The sequence below is a fragment of the Atheta coriaria genome, unplaced genomic scaffold (genome assembly GCF_025399875.1).
Source record: "Atheta coriaria isolate IRGN ID8LTWV9N9 unplaced genomic scaffold, Caltech_Dcor_3.1 hic_scaffold_47_pilon, whole genome shotgun sequence".
NCBI lineage: Eukaryota > Metazoa > Arthropoda > Insecta > Coleoptera > Staphylinidae > Dalotia > Dalotia coriaria.
Genome location: NW_027045489.1, coordinates 264,655 through 283,759, shown reverse-complemented (window position 1 = coordinate 283,759; position 19,105 = coordinate 264,655). Strand labels below are relative to the sequence as shown.

At 41.1% G+C, this 19,105-nt stretch overlaps 6 protein-coding genes across 8 annotated transcripts; 4 read left to right on the top strand and 2 right to left on the bottom strand.

The window, feature by feature from the left end:
• The first annotated feature begins 19 nt into the window (after positions 1-19).
• LOC135802736 (catalase-like) lies at positions 20-4,181 on the top strand. Its single transcript, XM_065316364.1, has 2 exons — positions 20-197; positions 2,624-4,181. The coding sequence occupies exons 1-2, from the start codon at positions 147-149 to the stop codon at positions 4,076-4,078; spliced, it is 1,506 nt and encodes a 501-aa protein (XP_065172436.1). The 5' UTR covers positions 20-146; the 3' UTR covers positions 4,079-4,181.
• Positions 3,738-8,677, bottom strand: Cda9 (Chitin deacetylase-like 9). Its single transcript, XM_065316365.1, has 5 exons — positions 8,465-8,677; positions 8,254-8,397; positions 7,952-8,048; positions 6,494-6,821; positions 3,738-6,432 (listed from the first exon to the last, which is right to left on the bottom strand). Exons 1-5 carry the CDS (start codon positions 8,633-8,635, stop codon positions 6,039-6,041), a joined length of 1,134 nt encoding a protein of 377 aa, XP_065172437.1. The 5' UTR covers positions 8,636-8,677; the 3' UTR covers positions 3,738-6,038.
• Positions 4,290-6,028, top strand: Deaf1 (deformed epidermal autoregulatory factor 1). Of its 2 annotated transcripts, none has more exons than XM_065316363.1 (2): positions 4,290-5,277; positions 5,355-6,028. In XM_065316363.1, the coding sequence occupies exons 1-2, from the start codon at positions 4,290-4,292 to the stop codon at positions 5,888-5,890; spliced, it is 1,524 nt and encodes a 507-aa protein (XP_065172435.1). In that variant the 3' UTR covers positions 5,891-6,028. The 2 variants fall into 2 exon arrangements, with proteins under 2 accessions (XP_065172435.1, XP_065172434.1); XM_065316362.1 differs by having other exon boundaries at positions 5,331-6,028.
• A 530-nt stretch (positions 8,678-9,207) lies between the features above and the next one.
• On the top strand, positions 9,208-13,088 carry LOC135802714 (ankyrin repeat domain-containing protein 12). 2 transcript variants are annotated; one of them, XM_065316327.1, is made up of 5 exons: positions 9,208-9,313; positions 9,561-9,853; positions 9,914-10,186; positions 11,092-12,260; positions 12,329-13,088. In XM_065316327.1, exons 2-5 carry the CDS (start codon positions 9,583-9,585, stop codon positions 12,962-12,964), a joined length of 2,349 nt encoding a protein of 782 aa, XP_065172399.1. In that variant the 5' UTR covers positions 9,208-9,313; positions 9,561-9,582; the 3' UTR covers positions 12,965-13,088. The 2 variants fall into 2 exon arrangements, with proteins under 2 accessions (XP_065172399.1, XP_065172400.1); XM_065316328.1 differs by lacking the exons at positions 9,208-9,313; positions 9,561-9,853; positions 9,914-10,186 and adding an exon at positions 10,348-10,854.
• A 152-nt stretch (positions 13,089-13,240) lies between these two features.
• Positions 13,241-16,266, top strand: Afg3l2 (AFG3 like matrix AAA peptidase subunit 2). Its single transcript, XM_065316326.1, has 4 exons — positions 13,241-13,520; positions 13,675-14,202; positions 14,261-14,565; positions 14,624-16,266. The coding sequence occupies exons 1-4, from the start codon at positions 13,428-13,430 to the stop codon at positions 16,086-16,088; spliced, it is 2,391 nt and encodes a 796-aa protein (XP_065172398.1). The 5' UTR covers positions 13,241-13,427; the 3' UTR covers positions 16,089-16,266.
• A 58-nt stretch (positions 16,267-16,324) lies between these two features.
• On the bottom strand, positions 16,325-17,450 carry LOC135802717 (E3 ubiquitin-protein ligase RNF146-B-like). Its single transcript, XM_065316329.1, has 3 exons — positions 17,212-17,450; positions 16,921-17,145; positions 16,325-16,865 (listed from the first exon to the last, which is right to left on the bottom strand). The coding sequence occupies exons 1-3, from the start codon at positions 17,279-17,281 to the stop codon at positions 16,432-16,434; spliced, it is 729 nt and encodes a 242-aa protein (XP_065172401.1). The 5' UTR covers positions 17,282-17,450; the 3' UTR covers positions 16,325-16,431.
• Positions 17,451-19,105: the final 1,655 nt, after the last annotated feature.

The window sequence follows — 19,105 nt, the reverse complement described above, 5'->3', positions numbered from 1 at the left end:
CTACCGGTATAAAAGCAGCGCCGGGCAGATGCTCGTGTTTGTAGCCGTCGTGTCGTGATCGAGTTCGTCGCACACCGCTTACTGTATAGTCGCAGACTCAGTTTGTATCGTTATTTTCTCCTGCATCGTCCTACATCATCATCAACATGGCTGATAAAGTTGCAAACCAATTGCAAGACTACAAAGCTGGTCCCAAGGTAAAAATATACAAATAATAAGCGTTTAGATTTACCTATTTATTGTGGCATATATACTATGACAAATAAACAAAATATAGTTTACGATTGCATCACGCTTGAAGATGCGTTTCAGATAGCAGAAATCAGAGCAAACTACCGTAAAATAACGTTGATATCTAGAAATGCGCAATTCATGTCGTGCTTAGATGTATCCTACGTGAACTTTGTTACCCACACATTGTTTAGTTATTCATTATATTCATATCATGACAAGTTACGTCGCAGCCGGCAACCGGCAAACGATAGCCACTTGTTTACTTGCAAGTTTTTCTCATAACAACAATTATTACATGAGAAGTTTTAAACCGGTTGAATTAAATACCTTAATTTTCGTTTTTGGTTAATATCTAGAATCAATTATCATGACTTAACAAAATTATAATTAAATAAATCACGCCACAGTCAAAAGGTCATTTTGAGACGCATGTTTTCAGTGCAATAACCTCCTGCGCTTAAAAACCGTTGTGTAATAATTGCAAGTTGCATGAAATGTTAAATACAGTACAGTACACAATAGCAAAATAAGGAGGCTAAGGTTGAAGCAACTTTCAAGTTACTTGGGCGCTGATGAACCGATGGACGTGACAATATATTCATGCGTTTTAAATTAATCTTCTTTGTCAGTAATCATATTGCATGTATGTGAAATTATACTTTTACTATTTATAAATAGTATATTTTATCATCACGTCATTTACGTCAATAATATAAACAACAAAACAAAATGATTATCAGTTACGCGGTGGGTCACAATTGATGACTTTTGGAATATTAATCAATTTCCGTGTTTAAAAACCTAGTTTTGCACACCCAATATATAAAATTCGCTCAAATTAAATAGTAAATTAATAGAAATTGATGACAGCACTAAGTTCAGAAACATAGCACACGGTGAAAGTTGAGCGAAATTTAGCAAACTCTGAAAGAGTACGAGTATAGCGCCTTAGCGTTTCAATGTGTGCTCGTTTAACGGTTTATCAAAGGCACTCGTGACGTCCTACATACGTGCAAATAACACCCAAACGGCCATTTTCAACATCAGACCAGATGTATTGACTTGACTTCCACTTGAGACTCGAGTAGGTTCAGATTTCATTCCAATTTCAAACTGATGAGCCGCGTAGATAGAAAAAGATGCAAACAACTTGTGGCATTTTTATCGGTTAATCTCTATTTTACTAAAAGCATCAACAAACCAGTTGAGTGTGTACCATCGATTGAAAACAAGTCGATTTGAAACGTTTTTAGCTATAAAAATCTAGAAAAACAGCAGGAATATTTAAAAACGCTTCAGTTTAAACGATATTAATAATCTATATAAGAAAAATAACTCATTTTGTTGTCACATACTGTATATATATTTCCTGCAAGTTCCTGCGACTCTATTAATTCGGTTGGAGAAAGAAAAAAGAACGAAAAACCGGTTGCACCTTAAAAAAAAACAGCCTACGTGTAGTCAGTCGTTTAAGTTCGACTTGTTGGTATGGATTGTCTTGTGTTGAGGTCAAAACTCAAAATGCAACCGAATTTCTGCGCTCTATTCCTACCTAGCAACACACACTCAAATAAACATAGAATATACTTCAAACAATGAAATAAAAACACTCGAGTCTCGAGATAAAACAAAAAATAATCGAAACTTTTAATTAACACACTCAACAATACTCATCCAACGGGTGAATGTTTAATTTCGCGTCTATTTTTACGCTTGTTACTTAGTGAGTAATTTTTTTGATAAAACGTTTCGGAGTGCTGGGCTTTATTTTTAACGATGTGATAAAAATGAGCAATGTGGATGCGTACTCGAATGCTAAAAATTCGCAGGATCGACAGGCGCGCGCATATTTGTGTTTGCATAATTTATTAGTGTGAGCTTGACCTTGCGATTGCCATTTGTTTGTATCGTATAAATATAAATAAACTATACTGTATGATCATCTTTTTTAATTCGACTACATAACAGAAATGATAATACTGAGCAAATATCTTTATCAATACATCAATGTAATAATGCCTAATTGCCCATATTTTGTTAATTGCACAAAATGGCGTCGCGCACGCAACCTAATCGATATTAATGTATTGTGTACCTAGTATTAAGTTGAAACAATGTTTGAACGTTTTTCACGCTTACTGACACGAACACCCAAACACACAAACGAAAGATCATGGATGATGAATATGTAGCGGAACAAAATGGTCGCTCGCTTTTCGTTTGTTGCGCCACGACCAAAGTCCACGTACTTCAACCGCAGGTGATAACTTCTTTATCGCTCAAGTATTAATTTATGGTGCTGCACCTGAAATTACAGTATACAATAATAAATTGTTTCAATTTGTGTTTAATGGATGGTTATATAAACGTTTTTTTCTCCTTTTTTTAGAAGGATCAAGGTGTGGCCACTACTGGTCATGGCGTCCCAGTTGAGACTAAGGATGCCACCATGACTTTGGGAGCTCGTGGACCTGTTTTGATGCAGGATGTCGTCTTCACTGAAGAGATCGCTCACTTTGATCGCGAGCGTATCCCGGAACGTGTGGTCCACGCTAAGGGAGCTGGTGCTTTCGGTTATTTTGAAGTCACTCACGATATTAGCAAATATTCTGCTGCTAAGGTCTTCGCTGGAATTGGCAAACGCACCCCGATTGCTGTGCGTTTCTCTACTGTCGGTGGAGAATCTGGTTCGGCTGATACCGTTCGTGATCCACGTGGTTTCGCTGTCAAGTTCTACTCTGAGGACGGTATCTGGGATTTGGTTGGCAACAACACTCCAATCTTCTTCATCCGTGATCCTATTCTCTTCCCGAGTTTCATTCACACGCAGAAACGTAATCCGGCCACGCACTGCAAAGACGCTAACATGTTCTGGGACTTCATTTCTCTTCGCCCTGAGACTACCCATCAGGTGATGTTCTTGTTCTCTGACAGAGGCATCCCCGATGGTTACCGTCACATGAACGGATATGGTTCGCATACTTTTAAGCTGGTGAACGCTGATGGTAAATGGGTGTACTGCAAATTCCACTACAAGACCGACCAGATTAAAAATATGGATGTGAACAAGGCCGCTGAATTATCCGGAAGCGATCCTGATTATTCCATCAGGGATTTGTACAATGCCATTGCCAATGGTAAATTCCCCGTGTGGAACTTCTCGATTCAGGTGATGACTGCTGAACAGGCCGCGTCTTGCCCATTCAACCCATTCGACTTGACCAAGATCTGGTCTCACACCGAATACCCATTGATCCCAGTTGGTCGCATGGTTCTCGACCGCAATCCTACCAACTACTTTGCTGATGTAGAGCAGATCGCGTTCAGTCCGGCGCATATGATCCCTGGTATTGAGCCATCCCCCGACAAGATGCTTCAAGGTCGTCTCTTCTCGTATGGCGATACTCATCGTCATCGCCTGGGTGCTAACTACCTGCAAATCCCTGTCAACTGTCCGTTTGCTGTGAGGAACTACCAACGTGATGGTCCACAGTGCATGAGCAACCAGGGTGGTGCTCCCAACTATCATCCAAACAGCTTTGATGGTCCAAATGAATGCCCGAGGGCCAAGTCGCTCGCTACGACTGTTAATGCTTCTGGGGATATTAAGAGGCACGATACTGGCAACGACGACAACTTCTCCCAGCCACGCGTATTCTACCAGAAGGTCCTCGATGAGGCAGCGCGCACCAGGTTGATCAACAACCTTGCTGGTCATTTGAAGGATGCTGCTGATTTCATTCAGGCAAGAACCGTGTCTAACTTTGGACAAGTTGATCAATCCTTTGGAAAGAGATTGGCTGAGGCGCTACAGTCCCAGAAGAAAATGTCCGCTAGCTTGTAACTTGTAAAAGTTTGTTTTTAATTCTTTTTAATGTTTTTATGATACAAATGTGGGTGTAAAGTGACTTTTATGCTATCAATTTAATAAACTGGATATATTTTTATGTCTCATTTCATGTTATTTATCAAATCAATAGTAAAGGTGATAAATATTTGTAATATGCGTGTTATGGCTGCATTCTTGGGTTGCCTAACTTGCTACGAATTGGTAGATGGCAGTAGTGGTTTTTTTGAAAGTGATTCGAATGTCCCGCGCGTCATGCGCGTCGGTGCGGCACGCCACCTTAGCGCTTGCAAGCGCAACACACATCCGGCTGGGCCTTGTTGCTCCCCAACAATGGAGTCATCGTGAAAGTGCGTCCCTCTACAACGTTCTCGTGTTACTTGTGGGCTGTGTACGAATTTCCCGAACGTCTTGCGATCGTCGACGACGATTTGTGTTCGCGTCGCGCCGTGCGAACGCGCCGATGATGGAAGCCCCCAGCTCGGAAGGCGTCGTCATTACGGACATTTCCGAAGCCGAACATCTTGCGAACGAGCACGATGGCGGCGAGAGCGGCGACCAGCCGGCGGGCGTCGGTGGCGAAGTCGACGACAAGTCACGCGTGACAATCCAGGCGGTGCGCCATGGCGGCGTTCCCGTCACGCTGCCCGTGGGCTCACTTATCACCTCCACCTTCAACGTCATCACACAGGAGCAGCTTTCGCACTTCAAGCCTATGCTCTGCGTGGACAATAATGGCTATATTGCGACGGACGCCGCCGGCGGCGACTTGAAAACGATCGTCATCCAAGAAGATGTGAGTGGAAACAGCACCCCTGCGGCGGTAAGCGCGTCGGTGGGGTCATGGAACGAAGCTGCTGGTCTGCCAATTCTTCCGGTGAGATGTAAGAACACCTCGGCGGAGTTGCACAAGAATCGCTTCGGCTCCGGCGGTCGAGGTAGGTGCATCAAGCTAGGCAACACTTGGCACACTCCCAGCGAATTTGAAGCACTTTGCGGTCGCGCATCTAGCAAGGACTGGAAACGAAGCATTCGGTTTGGCGGCCGAAGTTTGCAAACTCTCATTGACGAAGGAATCATACTACCACATGCCACGAGCTGCACGTGTTCCGCATGCTGTGATGATGAATCTGCAACTGGTCCAGTCCGGCTATTCACACCATACAAAAGAAAAAGAAGGAAGGAAATGATGGATGGTAAGTTCTCTTCAACTTTCTGACAGAAATAAGAATAAGAAATCTACTTGTAGGTTCAATGCATAAAAAAATGAAAGAGAGCGGCGATGAGTCCGACGGCGAGCCTGGAATTCTTACGAAAGACGAAGCCTGGCAGAGTCTCACCGACGGCCTCGACTCCAGTGAGTACCTGATGGAGACAACCGGTTCCGACCCGGTGCCGATCCTACGACGCCTCACCGAAATCTCCGGAGCAATCACCCGCCTCGCCGCTGAATTCAAACGTGGCGTTGAAGAACTCAAATGTATTCACAGCAAACAATCCGATCAGTTCCAGCGCGAGAAAGAGGCCGCAGTACTGGCGGCGAGGGTTGAAGCACAAGTCGCCGCGCTTCAACCTGACAATGATAATACCCTGCAGCCAGCATTGGATAACGAAGCGCATAAAAAATGCGCGAATTGTAATCGTGAGGCGTTAGCGGAGTGTTCCCTATGTAGACGAACGCCGTACTGTTCTACATTCTGCCAGCGTAAAGATTGGGCGTCCCATCAGGTAGAATGCGTACGGGGCGTCACTCAAGATGCACCTCAGCAGTCCATTATGTTGATCGTCGAAAGCGCGGATCAGCAATAGTCTGATTCAGCGTTTTTTTATGAAGTATTTTATTATTTTAATTCTCTTGACATTTAATTTGTTTGATTGCCATTTAAGGAATTTTTCTTGTACAAAAAATGATGTAGATATATTGTGATGAAACAAATTTTAAAACAATGCCTAGCTATTATTCTTCTCCAAGTGGATTACCCAACCATGGGTAAACTTTAGGGCAAGAGTTGAGGCACTGGGTCATGTAACGCTCCTCTTCTCCTTTCTTCAATTGACAAGACTTGGCTTTGCATGGCGCTTCGGCTGGCTGCTGGCAAGATGGCCATAGCTGTTCGCCGAGTTTCACCGGGTTACGCACCCATTCAAGACCGCGCTCTACACCGATAATGTATACATCATCTAGGGTCTGCAAATAGTCTAAAAATTTAAGGTATCCTTCAAAGGAGTGCTCTGGCAAGCGGGGGAACCATGCAGCGTGCATGTAGAAGCCAATCGGTGATCGATTTCCCTCGTAGGAACGGTCAAAGTTGCTCTTCAAGAAATTGAACACATCATCGACGTCATCCTTACTGAAAATTGATAAAATAACAAATTGAATATGTATTACGACGAGTGTTTCAGAAAACTTACATGTTTGGACAAGCATCAACCATTGAACAAATGGTACCCTGACTATCCTTCAGGTTAACCATAGGCTGCACCCAGAAACCGGGAATGCTTGATGTGGGACAGGGTGGGATACTGCATTCCTGAGTGGATTTATAGTCCAAAGTGTACGGCCAGACACGAGTGGATGTTGGCCATGAGCAGTCATAATTCATACCCACTTCCTGTGCGGCTGTAAAACTATTGTCTCCAGCTAACTGCAACAGTGGCATGCGCATTCCCTTAATCTCATCTTCCGGAATGTTAGCGAAGTGGGCCATCATCTTGCGCTCGCCGCCAAATTCAGCAATTAGGGAGAGCAGGTAGGATTCGTACATTTTTACTTGACGCCATATTAAAACTAAACTATATAATATATTCGAATAAGTTTAATGTCCCTATATAGCCTATATATCTGCCTATAATTATAGTATGGTACAGCTCCGTCACAAATCACACAGACAGAATTATGATCAGTTTTCCAAAAAATGGAAATCGTACGAAAGTACCCCACACACGGGGTACCTTCGTGCATAGTGTGGGTACTTTCGTACATGATGGGGTACCTTCATACAGTCAAAGAAAATAAACAATTGTTGATTAAATTTAATCATTTATTGAGATCAATTTAACACAGAATCAGCATTTTTGTATTAAGAACCAAGATATATTATTTAGGTATTCATAGGTATCATATAATATGCATTTGCTTCATTATCAGTCTTTGTAGTTTTCTTTTGCTTCTTTAAATTAAATGACTCTTTCGATTGAGATTTCCTCTTTATTGAAGATGCGTTATCTGCATCTAAGACAAGATGTAGAGCTTTGATGGCCTTAGCTTTTTGTTTTTTCTCTTGCACTTGCTTCTTCAATAGTCTTCCTTTTTCTATTTCTGCCAGTCTATCTTTTTCCGGAGTATCAGTGTAAATTCTAGATTTGCCTGGTAGCTTTCCTTTCCTTGTTTTCTTTATTGAATCTCTGTCCACTCTAGGATATGGCCTGACTAACTCTGGGGTGATCAGGAGCATTCGTACACGTACGAATCTACCCCACCCCTACCTGTACGAAGGTTCCCCAACACCAAAAAAAACAATTAATATCGAAAATAAAAATAACCGCTGAAACTGGGCCAAAATCTATATTTACATGCTAAACTAAGTTATTCCTTCACAAACTGTGTACATTCACTTTTACAATAGGAATAAAGCGTGAATAAACAAAGATGTTTAAAAACATAACCAAAAAATACTTACTTGGCGCGAAATCACGTTACGACTCGTTGCGTCGAAGCCGGCGGCTGCACTGACGTCTCACCCGCGAGTAACCTATGCGTGCGAGTGGGTCTCACGCACACAAACACAGACCTGTCAAAGTATTCTACAGTGGTAGGAATAAGGACTGTACGAATGCTCCTACTGTACGAATCCTACCTGCTCTCCCCTAACTGCTCTTTGGTCTGTGTCTTCCAGTAATCCGTGGAGGAAGTATGTGTGATGGAATGGAGTGCGATTTCATGACCCTCTCTGTACAGCTCATTTACCTACACCGCACATAAATTGTTTTCATTATAGAATGTATTCGTTACGTTTTCACTTAATTTTATATTATATTGTTTTTCATTGGATACGAGTAACGAAACTTTTATTATATCTTTTGAGATAAAACACATGTCCAATGCAAAACAATATGATATTAAATTAATGTTTATTTCTGTTCTGTATAAAACGATTTAAGTAAATACTTACAAGACTGTAGTCAGTGTATTCGTGCGAGATGTAATACGTGGCCTGGACGGGGCATCCATCGGGATTCTTGCGACCGTTGAAGGCTTGTCGGTAATAATCGATGTTGATAGTGCTGACGGCATCATCGAAAGTCAAATACACAAACTACAATTATAATTTACGACTGTTCGTAATACAAAGAAAGGAATTTATTTTAAAATGGTGGATATACTTGTGGGACTTCAGATGGTTCAAATCCTCCCGGAATGGAGCTGTTGAAGCACTTGCAATTGGGCGGTTTGCATACGGTCTCGTCGCATGCTTCTGCTTCACGGAGGCCGAAGTTTGGTTTGGGTGCGGCAAGCGCACAGCCTAGAATCGCCAATAAAACCAGAAGTTTCATCTTCGACGCGGGGTGTAATATAACGCACTGCGCTTTCAAATAGTTTATTCGCGGTTTATATACGCAGTTTAATTGATTTCCACATCAGACAACACTTGAGTGATAAGATCGGTTCAGTATTAAGTTTTTTTTTAAGTTTAAAATCATATTGCAATTTAAAGTTTTCCTGTACTTATGTGCTTAACAACGTACCCAGATGCACAAATCGCACACGTGGATTAAAATAAGTTTTAATAAATTAGTGTGGATTACTACACATTACGAAATATGTAGGATGAATGGGATTAATTGATAAACTTAAATAGATCAGTAAGTAGTTTGGAAAGTTTTAAAACGGAAAGAGCTTCTGTAACTTTTCAAAAAATGGCATAATGTGCGCTGGTCATGTTAAGTTTATTTTGAAAACAAAACAATTCACTTAAATCCTAAGATGGCGGCTTTTATTTTTGCAAATAATTAATTATGCATGCCACAAAAATACTGAGCCAAAATATTGCATTGTGCGTTACCTATTTTAGTTTTTATTTTTTGGTTTTCTTGAAACTGCGACCTCTTACATGTGGTTTGTATCTATGCTAAAGCAAACCGTCCAATCACGCAGTCGCAAACAAACACACAGCAGTGTGCGTCCGAGTGCGTGCGTATTCAATTTTTCGAATGAAAACGTTTGCATTTTAGGTAATTAACGCGTCGACAATAAACCTCTGCCTGATTACAACGCGCCGCGAGTGTCCGCCACGTCGTGTTCCCAAAAACGGCCCTGATTCTTGCTGCCCTTCGGGTATTGTTATTTGGCGCGCACTTCGTTTCCATGACGATGTATTCGTGGTTATGTTTACTGGGGGACACTCGCAAAGCGCGCAATCTTAACTAAACATAATAAACTCTATGGCAGGCAGTGTAATCAAGTGTAATCGTGTTGCAGCGACGGGTATTGCAGTTGTAACATGCCGTCATTCGTGAGACCATCCAAGGGGGGCGGCAGCGCCTCAACGCGCTCGACGCCTGGGACTCCAATGTCCGAGCGCCAACAACTAGCCCTACTGATGCAGATGACTGGTGGCGAAGGTTCCCGTTCACCACAACACTCATCTCGCCCACGCGACCGAAACGAGCGCGGCGAAACTCCCTTGCATTTGGCTGCAATCAAAGGAGATGTGGAGTTGGTCAGCAAGTTGTTATCACACAGAGCTGAGCCCAATGTAGGAGACTTTGCAGGCTAGTACTAATTTATACATACTTTTTAAAACATTTCTAACTTTATTCATACACAAAAAGGATGGACACCTTTGCATGAAGCCTGTAATCATGGCTGGTATGAAGTAGCCTTCAGATTGGTGCAGGCTGGGGCAAATGTGAATGCAAAAGGGTTTGACAATGAAACACCTCTGCACGACGCCGCCACCAACGGCAATATGAAATTGATTAAACTTCTTGTTGAGCGAGGAGCGAACATTTACGCTAAAAATTCAAAAGGCCTTACCCCTCTTGATGTGGCTGCCACTCCTTCAGTAGCAGATTTCTTGTTGAATACGAATTTACCGATAGCAGGTATGTACACATCACATGCATTATTTAATTCGTCATAAATTCATTGCATCGTTCATGGTTGGCATGCGTCCGGATAGATAGAAATTATAAATTTATATCGAAAGATTTCGAAAGTGCGAAGACGCAGACGTACTTGCGCATGCGCGGCTGTGCGCACTTGTCATGAAACAAATAACAAAATGTCGGCCGCCCGACAAAGCCGACACTTGCACCTTTGCTTGTTTGTGTTGTTCGGTTAGTTCGACAAATCTGTTCAAATAATTCATAAAATTTTATCTAAAGCATAAAATAATCGCGACAATGTTGTGAAAACGTCTGAAAATAGAATCAGCTTTGTTTGCATGTTTTTCGTTTGTTTTCGTCTGTAGCGGCTTGTGTGCTCCTGTGTGTGCGTGCGCTGTGTATGTTTACTCCGATTGAAACTCGATAAATTCCGTCCGGTTATACGGTGTGTGTTTGAATGTATGTGTGCGTCTATCGTCTGGCTGTGTCTCGCGAGCTGCGTTTTTCATGTTGCCGCAATACGTGTCCGCTCATTAAAAAATATTTGTTGGGATCGAACGATCGCTCTCCTTAAACGTGTAAATTGTAGGCGGCTAGGGAGAGAGCTTGAAGGAACCGGCTGTCGTTTTCTCTGGAGATGCGACGCGCATCCCAGTTACACAAAGGTATGTCCACTCGTCAGAAACATCTCAACAATTATCGCTGTGTTTGTGTATGTGAGCGTTTTTGCATATTATTGGTATTGACGCGTTGCAAAATTTGCACTTAAGCTTAGGAAGGTGCAGAATTTAATTCAAAACAAAACAAATACAGATCACAACAATGTATATAAACACGACAATACCAATGCTGCTTATTTTAATTTAATGCACCTTACATTATGGTTTTTAATCATTTTATAGAAACCAGTGCGTCAACAAGATTGCAACCGCGTGCAAGGGATGAAAAGAAGGTAACAGACAAGAAGTCCGACGAAATGGAAGCAAAGGCTGCCCCCACCGAAGATGTGTACGAGTTCAAGGCGTCGAAGGAACCAGAGAAATCGCCTGCTGATAAAGCAGAAGCCGCTGAGCCAGAGAGCGAAACTCCTGCCGGAGAAACGCCCACTACTCAACCATCTGAGGCGGAAACTGCCAAGAGAAACTTCTCTGAGGTCGCCGATGATAACAACGACGCGTCACCGTCAAACGATGAGGAATCTCGTCGCAAGAAACGTAAAGACAGCGACGCCAAAGAAGTTAAAACTGCCGGAGCTACTGCACGCAGCAGTACTAACACAGTAAAAGGTCAAAATGCGAAAACCAGCACAACTGCTAATAAAACAACACCTGCAGTAAATAACAAAGACCGTAAAAGTCCTGCAGATAGTCCGAAAGCGGCTAGTGACGCTGAGGAAGACGGCAAGACAGACCTCAAAGTACCGCCACTCAAAATTGTCATCCCACAAAGCACTAATCAGGAACAAGAATCCGGACAAACTCGTAATGGAAAAAATAATTCTCAACGCTCGCACGCCGCTTTACCCTATGTGGTTCCAAGCAGCAATGATGGTGAAAAAGAGACAAACAGCGGTAACAACAGTCCTACAGAGAATATCACCTGTAAAGAAGAAAAGAAGGAATCTGCTGGATCAAACGGCGAAGAAAAGGCACATCAGAGAGTTTTACGCAGTTCACATCGTGGAGGACAAGCCGATAGAAGCAACAATTCATCACCACAACTTCAGAGGTCACATTCACCATCACCTTCTGCTTCGCCTGCAGCACCCACACAAGAAGTACCTGCTGTAACCACACAAGGCGCTACTACAGCAACGAACAAATCTTCAGATAGTCAAGCTAGTAACAACAGCGACACTGAACCATCTACTTCTTCGTCGAATTCCAACTCTGGTAATAATAATGCTGCACCTGTGGAGTTGCATCCAAGGAAGAGAAAGATGAAACCTAGTAAGGAACCGGCTGCACCTGCGACGAGTGATGCCCTGGAGGCACCCGCCGTGTCCGAGGTGCATCCACACGAACAACCGATAACAAACTGTTATCAACTCTTTTTGAATATTCGTAAACAGGTAAAGTTGAATAATATATTGAGTATGTAACTTTAGAAGTTTTATTTTAATCTTTGAAATTGTTCCAGATTGACAAACGTAGAAAGGGATTGTTTCCTGTCCAACCGAAACCACCACAAGGTTTTAAGGATTATCTGATGAATCGGGGTACATATGTTCTTGCAGGCCGAGCACCCACTACCCCGAATATCACTTATCCAGCAACTTTAGCTGCTCCAATGAAGGATCTCTTCTCTGATCAAGAGAAGGAACGCTATAAGCTCAGAATGCAGCATGTCATCGAAAAAGAAAAGTTGGTTCTTTCGGTAGAGCAAGAAATATTGCGAGTGCATGGACGTGCAGCTAGAGCTCTGGCCAATCAGAGTCTACCGTTTTCAGTCTGCACAATTCTTCGTGACGAAGAGGTGTATAATTTGATAACACCGGAACAAGAAGAAAAGGATCGCAATGCAAGATCTAGATATAACGGTAGACTATTTCTTAGTTGGTTACAAGATGTTGACGACAAATGGGAGAAAATTAAAGAACATATGCTGCTTCGTCATCATAACGAGGCTGAGTCGCTGTATGCTGTGCAAAAGATGGATTGGGAGTGGAAACTTAAGGAGCTTAATCTTTGCGATGCGAAGAGTACGCCCAACATTGACGATCTCCACGTGCCCATGGTGCATGTCAGCGACGATTTTGATCTGCTGCCAGCCTAGATTAGTAGGCTTTTGTAAATAGCGTAGTTTAAGTTAACTTGTACAGTTTGTATAGAGATGAAAGACTTTTAATGATGATTGCTTAGTGTAGAAGCAAGTGAATAAACATTAGGATTAGTATTTATGGGGCGTGTTTGACATCTTTCAAAAATGACAATAATCATTACATTTTTTAAATTTCATCCTAAAAGAACAAACATGAGTTTGTAACATTTTCGTAACTTTTGTATAGAATTTATTTTTTGGATACTTTCATTGTCACAAAATTAGTGCATTTGCAATGTGCATACTGTACGAAGTTCTAAATAATGAAATTCGGTGAATTTTGAATAGAAGTCTGCTTTGCCGACTTGTCATCTCATCCGCACGGTTGGACTTTTTGAGGTTAGTGCGTTCTCGCAGTGAAACCGAAGCGAAAAGTTATGTGACCGATATTTTCATCTCGAAGAAAAACAATATTGATATGGCATATAGGCTGTTGAGTACATGCAAAAAGCTAGGACGTATCGGCCGCATCATCGTACAGAACCCCAACGATGCGAATTTAATCCGCCGTGTATGTATATTATAATCAGAACTTAACTTGCAGAAAATATTTACTAATTAATAGCATGCAATTTACCAAACACCCGTTTGTTTTGTTATTTTTGGTTTGATATACAAAGATGGTGATTTGATACAATGTGATATAATATGATGCAATGTTTCAGAATTTTGCAACACTTAGATCAGTTCTAAATGAATGGCGCCTATACTGTGAAAAACCACCAAAAGGTTTTGAAAAATACTTTAAAGACAAACCAGGTACTGCTGCTAAAGATGGAAAGCCTGCTGCAAAAGAGGCTCCCAAAAAGGATGGAAAACCAGCTGCTGCTGAGGCTAAAGCAGATGCCCCAAAACCTTCCACTTCCGGAGCTCCTCCACCACCTTCACAACCAGGAAACAAACCTTATGACAACTGGTCTTTTGGATTATTTGGCGGAACGGGAAATCGCAGTGGCAGCAGCGGAGGTAAGCCATTTGGCGACGGCGATAAGGAGAAATGGTACATTTTCGGGGCTGCTGGCGCGGTAGCCTTCCTTGCCACCTTGGCGCTCTGGGAGATGGGCTACAAGGAAATTGGCTGGAAGGAGTTTGTACACACGTATCTCGCGCGGGGTGTCGTTGATAAACTGGAGGTAGTCAACAAGAAGTGGGTGAGAGTAAAACTAGCAGCAGGCAATACAGTTGAAGGGAATGTAGGTTATTTTAATCAAAAGTTAACTTTAAAATCTTAATAATTGTTTAATATTGTAGTCTGTATTATGGTTCAATATTGGTAGTGTGGATTCTTTTGAAAGGAATCTAGAGAATGCCCAAATGGATATGAATATTGAGCCACCAAACTTTGTACCAGTTATTTACAAGACCGAAATCGAAGCATCTAGTCTCTCTGGTATTCTGCCCACTTTGTTGATTATTGGTTTTCTCATCTACATGATGCGACGCTCGGCGGAGATGATGGGTGGTCGTCGGGGTAAACGCGGTGGTGGTTTGTTTGGTAGTGTCATGGAAAGCACCGCCAAATTAATCAATAGTAATGAGATTGGCGTACGTTTTAAGTAAGTTTATGGTTTTAAATTTAGTATTTGTTTTATTATTCATATTAAAATAATTTAGGGACGTTGCTGGTTGTGAAGAAGCCAAAATCGAGATCATGGAGTTTGTAAACTTCCTGAAGAATCCGCAACAGTACATTGACCTGGGCGCGAAAATTCCCAAAGGTGCGATGTTGACAGGTCCACCTGGAACAGGCAAAACTCTTTTGGCGAAGGCCACAGCGGGTGAAGCCAACGTGCCTTTCATCACGGTATCAGGCTCCGAGTTTCTGGAGATGTTTGTAGGTGTTGGACCTTCCAGAGTGCGAGATCTTTTTGCGATGGCTCGCAAACACGCCCCCTGCATCCTTTTCATTGATGAAATTGATGCGGTTGGAAGAAAACGTGGTGGTAGGTCGTTTGGTGGTCATTCAGAACAGGAGAATACACTCAATCAATTATTGGTTGAGATGGATGGATTCAACACCACTACTAATGTGGTTGTTCTCGCCGCGACAAACCGAGTTGATATATTAGATAAAGCTTTGTTACGTCCTGGACGTTTTGACAGACAGATCTTTGTGCCTGCGCCAGATATCAAAGGTAGAGCCAGTATTTTCAAGGTGCACCTTGAACACCTAAAGACCAATCTTGACAAAGCTGATTTGTCAAGGAAGATGGCTGCTTTAACGCCAGGATTTACCGGCGCCGATATTGCTAATGTATGTAACGAGGCCGCTTTGATTGCGGCTAGAGATTTGAATGACTCCATCAACTTGAAGCATTTTGAGCAAGCTATTGAGCGTGTCGTGGCTGGCATGGAGAAGAAAACAAATGTTTTGTCTCCGGAAGAAAAGAAAACTGTTGCTTATCATGAGGCTGGGCATGCAGTAGCTGGCTGGTTCTTGGAACACGCAGATCCACTTCTGAAAGTATCGATTATTCCACGTGGAAAAGGTTTGGGTTATGCTCAATACCTTCCAAAGGATCAGTACTTGTACACCAAGGAACAATTGTTCGATAGGATGTGCATGACTCTTGGTGGACGTGTTTCCGAAGAGTTGTTCTTTGGTAGAATTACCACTGGCGCGCAAGACGATCTGAAGAAGGTCACACAAAGCGCCTACGCGCAGGTTGTACACTACGGTATGAACCCTAAGGTAGGCAATGTGAGCTTTGACATGCCCAGAGAGGGTGAGATGCAGTTCGAAAAACCGTATTCGGAGAATACAGCTCAGATAATTGATCACGAGGTGCGAACTTTAATCGACTCAGCGCACAAACACACTACGAAGCTGTTAACAGACCACAAGGCTGATGTGGAGAAGGTAGCCGAACGCCTTCTAAAGCAGGAAATTATCAAACGCGATGATATGATTGAAATTCTCGGCAAGAGACCGTTCCCGGAGAAATCCACCTACGAAGAGTTTGTGGAGGGTACTGGATCAATCGAAGAGGATACATCATTGCCGGAAGGGTTGAAGCAGTGGAACAAGTCTCGCGATGAGCCCAAAGATCCAACGTCGGATCCAGCGAAAGTTTCGTGATGTGCTTCATGGATCGTGTCAGTGTACAACTACAAACTTTTTGTGTATAGCAAATACGATTGTTTTTTTCTACCATTACTTCTTTCTGTTATTATAAGTAGTAAATTTTAAATTATAAAAGATTATCGGATTACTTATACTACGTTGCTTGATATCTTGAAATATAAATCAAAACAGATTATTGAAGAATGGTAAAGACCACCAGACAGGGAAATATTGCGATTTTGAAAGTTGACTTTCTTTTAAATCAAAATTGTGTATTTAAATAATGCATACATACAAAAATAATACTAAGAATAGAAGAATCATAACTGTAACAAACAATTTTAAGATTTTAATGCGCTTAATCGTCCTCCGTTTCAACAAGGCTTCCGTTTTCAAACGTTAAGTCTAAGGGCGAGTCGTAAATAATTGTCCTCTGACTATCATCAACATCGGTAGTCTCTGATTCGGTGTCTGCTGCTGCAATACCTGGTATTGTTAAATCGATTGAAGACATTTCCCTAACACTGTCTTGTGCATTGTTGGAACCAGTGGTTTTGGAGATTGCATTTTTGATTGTTGGACACCTGAGTCCAGCTATTCCAATTTTATCAATGTTTGCCAAATCACGTTTAATCCTCCGTCGTCTGGATGGATCATTTCGTCGTAACTGTAGCATTGCATCCAGGTCCATGACATAAAGAAAACCAGCAACTAGTAGTTCACAACTGCGCTCACCATTTTTATAAGCTGTCTCCAATTCTTTGCTGGTTCTTTCATCATATTGCCACCAACCTAATGAATACAGTGTTATAAAATGCAGATTATTGACTGAGTGTAATTGTTTTACCATTTCTTCCTTCATAATACCATTCATAGTTATATTCTAGCATTCTGTCCTCAATTATATCAATTAATGTTGGCTTCTCCACAAAATCATGAGGGATTTCCTGCCTGCACATTGCACACCTCTTGCTTCTGTTTGCAGTGCCCTTGATGCAGAGAAAGCAGAAGACATGTCCACATGGCAGCTTGGCTGGATGCACATAGGGCTCAAGACAAACAGCACATAAATCTAGGATGATACAATGCATTAATATTGTATATTATTCAACAAGTGATAAAGATATAAAAAATATACCTTTGTCAGGTTCCTCAACTGGGGCAGCAGAAGCAGTTGTTGAGGCAGTGAGTGGTGAAGCTTCAGCCATTATTACAGTGTTAGATCACACAAAATCTACATAGTCTAACACTTTCAATCAGTCTCAAACCATTCGAAGCCTTATAGATTTCTAGATTACGCGACCTGCTTATTATGAAGATTCTAAATACCCATCAAATCAACAGACTAGTGACGAATAATGACGAACCTCTAACACTGTATGCAACCCATGTAACATACAAAATTAAAAATACGTGCAACATTTGTGTAACATTCTTACATCAAATGGTAAATATTTAATTCCTTTGTCATTTTCATTAATAATTTGTGATTAGCTCATGAAAGAGTAACAAAATTCCTTTTTTCTGTTTTGCAGGATTGATATTTCTTCAATTATAAGTTGCAATTGGAAATGATTTGCGCACCCACTGTTTCATGTTTACTTCTAATGCAATTCGGCACCGTAGTAGTATCAGCATTTGAGTACGAGTTGGCTTAGTTGGCTGTTTCATCCCGCCTAGTCGGTGGTGCGCTGTTGGGCCGTGAGCACGTGTTTTCGTGAGCTCTATGGATTTTCACAGTGACTGCTTGCATACTTGAGATTTTAATACGGTAATAGAATTCGTATCGTTTAACCATCGAATGAGTAACTTATCGTGAATCGAACCCAGAATTAAGAGACTTCACCACGTGCGCGCGTGTATATCATCGACCGTCTACCGTCGGCTCTTAGTCAGAGATACCAACTCGATTTATTAGGAAAATTGTTTGATTGTTAATTCGTGGAAAATTTCAACAAACAATTTTTGTAACCATGTTTGAGTGCTTTAATACTTCATGATTGGAACAACAAAGGAGTATGTAACATGAAATAAAAATTAATGTATGTTTACACCGCGGATTTAGCACCTGATCCACTGCACAAAAACCATTCTGTCATCAGATTGTAAATATTGAATTTATTTATCATTTTCATGTATAACTTTTGTAATTATCTCACGAATTGACCATAATTGCATTTTTGTGTTATGAAGGACTAATTTTTGATGATTTTAGGGATTTTGCACCTGATTCATGCATCCCACAAAAACCATTCTTCCAACCGATTGTAAGTATTGAATTTCTTTATCATTTTCACAGATATATTTTGTAATAATTTCACGAATTGATTCTAAAAATTGCATTTTTGTATTCCAAAGGACTATTTTTTGTTGAATTTTGGGATCTTGCACCTGATCCACACATCGCACAAATACTATTCTTTCATCAGATTGGAAGTATTGAATTTCTTTATCATTTTCACATATATATTTTGTAATTATCTCACGAATTGTTTCTAAAAATTGCATTTTCGTATTCCACAGGACTATTTTTTGATGATTTTAGGGATTTTGCGCCTGATCCACGCATCGCACAGATGCCATTCTTTCATCAGATTGTAAGTATTGAATTTCTTTATAATTTTCATACATAACTTTTGTGATTATCTTACGAATTTGTCCTAAAAATTGCATTTTTGTGTTATGATAGACTAATTTTTGATGATTTTAGTGATTTAGCATTTGATCCATGCATCGCATAAAAACCATTCTTCCATCAGATTGTAAGTATTGAATTTCTTTATCATTTTCATATATAACTTTTGTAATTATCTCACGAATTGACCTTAAAAATTGCATTTTTGTGTTATGATGGACTAATTTTTGATGATTCTAAGGATTTTGCACCTGATCCATGCATTGCACAAAAACCATTCTTTCATCATATTGTAAGTATTGAATTTCTTTATCATTTTCATATATAACTTTTGTGATTATCTTACGAATTTGTCCTAAAAATTGCATTTTTGTGTTATGATGGACTAATTTTTGAT